The 5,156-nt window shown below is 32.1% G+C and overlaps 1 protein-coding gene across 1 annotated transcript; it reads left to right on the top strand.

Annotated features, from left to right (window-relative positions):
• The first annotated feature begins 1,704 nt into the window (after positions 1-1,704).
• Positions 1,705-4,224, top strand: LOC141671091 (cytochrome P450 72A397-like). The gene is made up of 5 exons (XM_074477199.1): positions 1,705-2,187; positions 2,394-2,611; positions 2,716-2,966; positions 3,105-3,468; positions 3,553-4,224. Exons 1-5 carry the CDS (start codon positions 1,908-1,910, stop codon positions 3,976-3,978), a joined length of 1,539 nt encoding a protein of 512 aa, XP_074333300.1. The 5' UTR covers positions 1,705-1,907; the 3' UTR covers positions 3,979-4,224.
• Positions 4,225-5,156: the final 932 nt, after the last annotated feature.

Raw genomic sequence — 5,156 nt, 5'->3', positions numbered from 1 at the left:
TTATACTTAATTTTATATCTTTAGTTCAAGTTTTTAAAAGTAACTTTACAAATATTTTATTATTTATGTCTGAATTAAAATAAAATGTTCATTAATATGAGTTATGACACTCACATAATATAATATGTGTATGATAATAAATATAAGTGACTATATGGTGTAGTAGTATGAACTATGAAGAATAGGTTTAATTTCAATTAACAACATTTTTTAATATTAAACGCAGGGTAAGTTTGTTATTTTAATTGAAGATCAAACTGTTTCATGAATTTTATCTCCATATTATACCAGGAAAGTTTTCAAATATAAACAATACTTGAAATTAAAATTATAAACTAATCTAAATTATTAGATCAAACTAATCTAATGCCCCACACATAATTAAAATATACCTCCTACAAATTTTGGTCGATTCTAGCCGTTTTTAATTATAATTTTTTTGTCCATCGATGACTTTTTTAAAATCTGATGTGTGCGTTGTATTTGCATATGATATGTGTATATTTTGACAAGAATTAAATTTTTTATTTTAATTTCTAGTTTTGGTATTTTTACGGGAGACTCTGTCATTATTAATTTATACATTTTATATTAGAACAAGCTCTAACATCGGTTGCATGTTCATTTAATTTTCTTTTCTATGTTCATCTTCTTAATACAAAACAGAATTTTTGAAGACTTTAATATCTCTTATAAAAATTATCATTTTTTTAAACACCCCTAATTTAGATATTAAAAATAAATTTACACATTTTAGGTCCTAGCTTTTAAGGAAATAATTATGTAGATAGGTATCTAAAAATAGTTAATAGCTCCTCTAGTTTAAATATTAAAAACAAATTTCCGTTTTTAGCTCCTAACTTCAGGATAAGGAAATAATTATAAAAACAAGCATTTAAAATTATGTTAAAAATATTTGAATCTAATTCCTCTATTTATATATTATATATTAAAAATCATTTTTTTTTGCAATTCTACTTTTAAATAAGAAAATAAATATAAAAGTAAGTATATACAATTTTGTTACAAATATTTAAATGCAATTCCAATTCCAAATATAAAATCAAAATTATTTGGGGTTCAAGAAATAGCCTTTAAATTTTAGTAGGTGGAAGATGGTTTTCATCGTATTGATTATTGATAAGGTGCAACTGCATACAACAATATCAATATATACTGCGTACAACACTAGTTTACTATTTTATTACGAGATCTACGATTTAATTAAAAAAATATTCCCTTCATATCATGTCCTCCTATTTTGACTAATTTACGGTTAAATTATTTAAATTTTAATCACAAATTTTACATAATACATAATTAAATAAATTTTAAAACTACTATCATTAATATATACCTAATTATTTTTTCAAATGTATTTTTTTATTTTTTTAAAATAATACATAAAATTATCCTAATTATTGATAAACATTTAATCAATTTGACCACCTATAATCAAAATAGAATATATAATATGAGATGGATAGATTACATAATCCACATATTTGACAAGTTAGACCCTACAATTTGCCAGTTAATACATTGATCTCCAATTTAATATCTAATCCAGATATTTGACAAGTTAAAAGATATCTAATGCAAATATTGGACAAGTTGGACAATTTGACAACTTGTTAATACATAGATACTATCGTTTTAAGTTTTCACAAGCTGGCCCTGGTTTCAAGATATGGCTTAATAGTTTTTTAATAGGCTCCAGTTTTTAGAGATTATTTTGTTGGAAGCTACCCTTCTTCCCTTAAAATTTGATATCACCAACCAGTCCTACGACTACGAGTCTTAAATGTGAATCGCCAGTTTTGGATGATTTTATCACCCGACAGCTAAAATGGTGTCTATAAAACCAGGTCGTTAGTTTCCACACATTTGCATTAGCTTGAGTGAAAATGGATGCAACTATAGCTTCTTCTGCTGTAATCGCAGTGATTGCACTTTTCATTTTACACTATACGATTAAATTAGCAAACAAATTTTGGGTTAGGCCAAAGAAAGTAGAAAAACGACTGAGGGAGCTAGGGTTTATGGGAAATCCATATAGGTTCTTCTATGGAGACGCAAAAGAGATGGAGGAAATGAGACTAAAAGTGATATCTGAGCCTATGGAACACTCTGACGATATATCATCCCGTGTCCTTCCATATCACCACCATTTGGCCCAGAAGTATGGTATGAAAATACAAAAACTGTTAATGGTAATATAAGGTTTCATTATTATGTCCTTCTGGTAAGTCCCTTACAGAGCGTTGAGATATATTATTATATGTTCTAATAACTTTCTCTTGCACACCTTGAAATTTTAAAAGAGCTGGTAATTTTTATGAACTCATGCAACGTGATTTTTGTAACTGTGACTGAAACTTATACATATATAGGTAAGCAGTTTTTCATCTGGATTGGCACAAAACCGAGACTGACCATAATGGATCCTGTGCTGGTGAAAGACATTCTGTCTAGACCAAACGAATTTCAAAAGCCAAGGAAAGATCATATGGCTCAGGCGCTTATAGGTGGACTATTCACTAGTGAGGGTAACATATGGGCTGAACATAAGAAGATTATCAACCCTACTTTTCACATGGACAAGATAAAGGTATGTCGGCGTAGCTGATTTACTGCACATGCCCACACACATTATCGTCATGACTATAAACAAATTGACTTTCTGGTTTTTCAATTCTTTATAAACATGAAAAGAACATGATACCAGCAATCGTGAAGAGCTCTTTGGAATTGATGGAGAAGTGGAACATGTCACTAGCTTCAAAGGAATCGGTGGAGGTTGATATATGGCCAGATATAGAAGCTCTAACATATGATATTGTGTGCAAAAATATACTTGCAGTGGGGGAGACTAGTGAAGAAACAAAAAAGATATATCAACTCCGAGCTAAGTTTAACCAACAAGCATCCAAAGTAGCAAGGCTCATGTTCTTTCCCGGATGGTGGTAATTATTAATAAATATAATTAGTGATTATGAACTGATCCAATTTGGTTTATTGTTTTCACTTCCCTATATGTGCTGGTCTATCTAATTATTATCTCCAACAATCTAAGACTTCAAGTGAAATTAATTTAATTGCAGGAATCTACCAACTAAAGATCTTAACACTTTGAAAGCAGTTCATAAAGAAGTCAAAGCTTTAGTGACGAAAGTGGTGACTAAGAGACTTGAACAAATGAAAAAAGGGGCAAAAAATGAAGGTGATATGCTGAGTTTAATGTTGGAAGCTCATCAAGATGAAACAAATAAATTTAGTCTTGATGATGTTATTGATGAGTGTAGAAGTTTTCACTTCGCCGGGACCGAATCCACAGCACGGTCTTTGATATGGGTACTTTATGTTCTGAGCAAGTACCCCGAGTGGCAAGCACGAGCAAGAGAAGAGGTTCTGCAGGTTTTCGGAGATCAAAATCCCAATGTTGAGGGACTAAACCAACTCAAAATTGTAAGTCTTTCTTTAATTGTACTCTAATATATACTACGTGCATTCCCAACGAAAAAGAGACAATTAGTTTGTATATGATTTCAGGTTACAATGATTTTATACGAAGTGATGAGATTATATCCACCAACTAGTATGATTCACAGAGCTATATCCAAAGATACAAAGTTAGGAGACATGGTTCTACCGGCCTGGGTCCAAATGACCATACCGATAACTTTAATGAATCACGATCCTGATATATGGGGAGAAGATGTGAAACAATTTAAACCTGAAAGATTTGGTGAAGGTGTTTTCAACTCAAAGATGCAAGCTGTATTCATGGCTTTCGCTGGCGGTCCTCGGAAATGTATTGGACAAAGTTTGGCCATGGTTTTAGATACATTTGTGATAGCAACCCTCTTACAACGCTTCAGCTTTGAGGTTTCTCCTTCGTATTTGCATGCTCCTAAGCATGCTTTTCTCCTCACACCTCAGTTTGGAATGAAACTTGTTTTACGTAAACTTGTTTAGCCAGCTACTAAAATATTTGGTCAAAAGGAGGTCTGCGCCCTAGCGTATTTGTACTTCACCATTCTAGTACAGTAATGCAAGTCCTTTGGTGTGAGTTTATAAATTATGTATGCATGAGAGAGTGTGAGTTATGTATGAGAGATGCCTTGTGTTCAAAGAGGTGTCAATTTGTCTTTTGAGTGCTGTATTTTATGATATAATTCAATTAGATAATATGGAATGAAATGAATCTTTTTTTCGTTGCGATTTTTTTTTTGGACGTACGTTCCCAATTCAATCGTGTTGGAAAAATTGCTAACATTTTTCAAATCATTTAAGTTAGCTTTTGGCTATTTTATACCAAATGTAAACTAGGTTGTAAAATTGCTCAGTCTTGAAAAATAGAAGAAGTGAAAAATGAAAATAAAAAAAAGTACGAAACTTGGGAGAAACTAAGCTCTCTATACTCTATGATCTTTCCAATTAGTTGATTACGGGGACATCTCTGATCGATGGTGCAACGAGGTGTCAATGTTAGGTGACATCACGTATTTAGGTACCCATGTTAGCACTGCATTTGAGTTGTATAAGTTGTTAATTAGAGTGCCAGTTTAATTTGTGGGTTTACAACTAAAATATTAAGTTTGCATCTTTTGCACAAGTGCCAAGTAGCCCGGCTCTGGTTATTAAAAAATTCGAAGATACTGTTAGTTCTTTGCAATCTTTGCTTCTAGCCTGTGAATGTGCACTGACATGTTCTAGAAGTGCATAGTTTGTTGGCAATATGCTCTGAGGCTTTTGTTTCTCTACGTGTTGTTCCTCTAAGGGGTTTGATATCCATCGGTTCATGTGTTAGAAAGTTGTTTTTGTGGCTTACCTTTTGGCAAGGCGAAGAAATGGAAGTGTGTATTTTTGTGCCGATGGGTAGGAGACGATGCTGTAGCCACCGGTGGGCATGCATTTGAACTAAGAAAGGATTCAAATATAATGTCAAGATGTAGCATAGTAAATACAGAGTTACAAACGTAACTAATGTACTTTAGAATATGAACACTTGTGTTAAACTTTTAGGTGCGCTTAGTTGAGGAAGAGGACTTCTTTGGCAACTATTCTTAAGCATTTACAGTGCTATCTCTGTTTTGTTTAACAGTCCATATAAATTATTAAGTAGTCAATTACCTTCATGTTAGATGCAGGTA

Source organism: Apium graveolens, chromosome 1 (genome assembly GCF_009905375.1).
Source record: "Apium graveolens cultivar Ventura chromosome 1, ASM990537v1, whole genome shotgun sequence".
NCBI classification, from domain to species: domain Eukaryota; kingdom Viridiplantae; phylum Streptophyta; class Magnoliopsida; order Apiales; family Apiaceae; genus Apium; species Apium graveolens.
Note: the sequence above shows the minus strand (reverse complement) of the source record. Positions and strands in the feature narration are given on the sequence as shown.

Coding starts and splice junctions, on each gene's coding strand:
- LOC141671091 (XM_074477199.1), top strand. CDS start 1,908: ATGGATGCAACTATAGCTTCTTCTGCTGTAATCGCAGTGATTGCACTT. Junction 2,188..2,393: donor CCATTTGGCCCAGAAGTATG/GTATGAAAATAC, acceptor ATACATATATAG/GTAAGCAGTTTTTCATCTGG. Junction 2,612..2,715: donor TTCACATGGACAAGATAAAG/GTATGTCGGCGT, acceptor AAACATGAAAAG/AACATGATACCAGCAATCGT.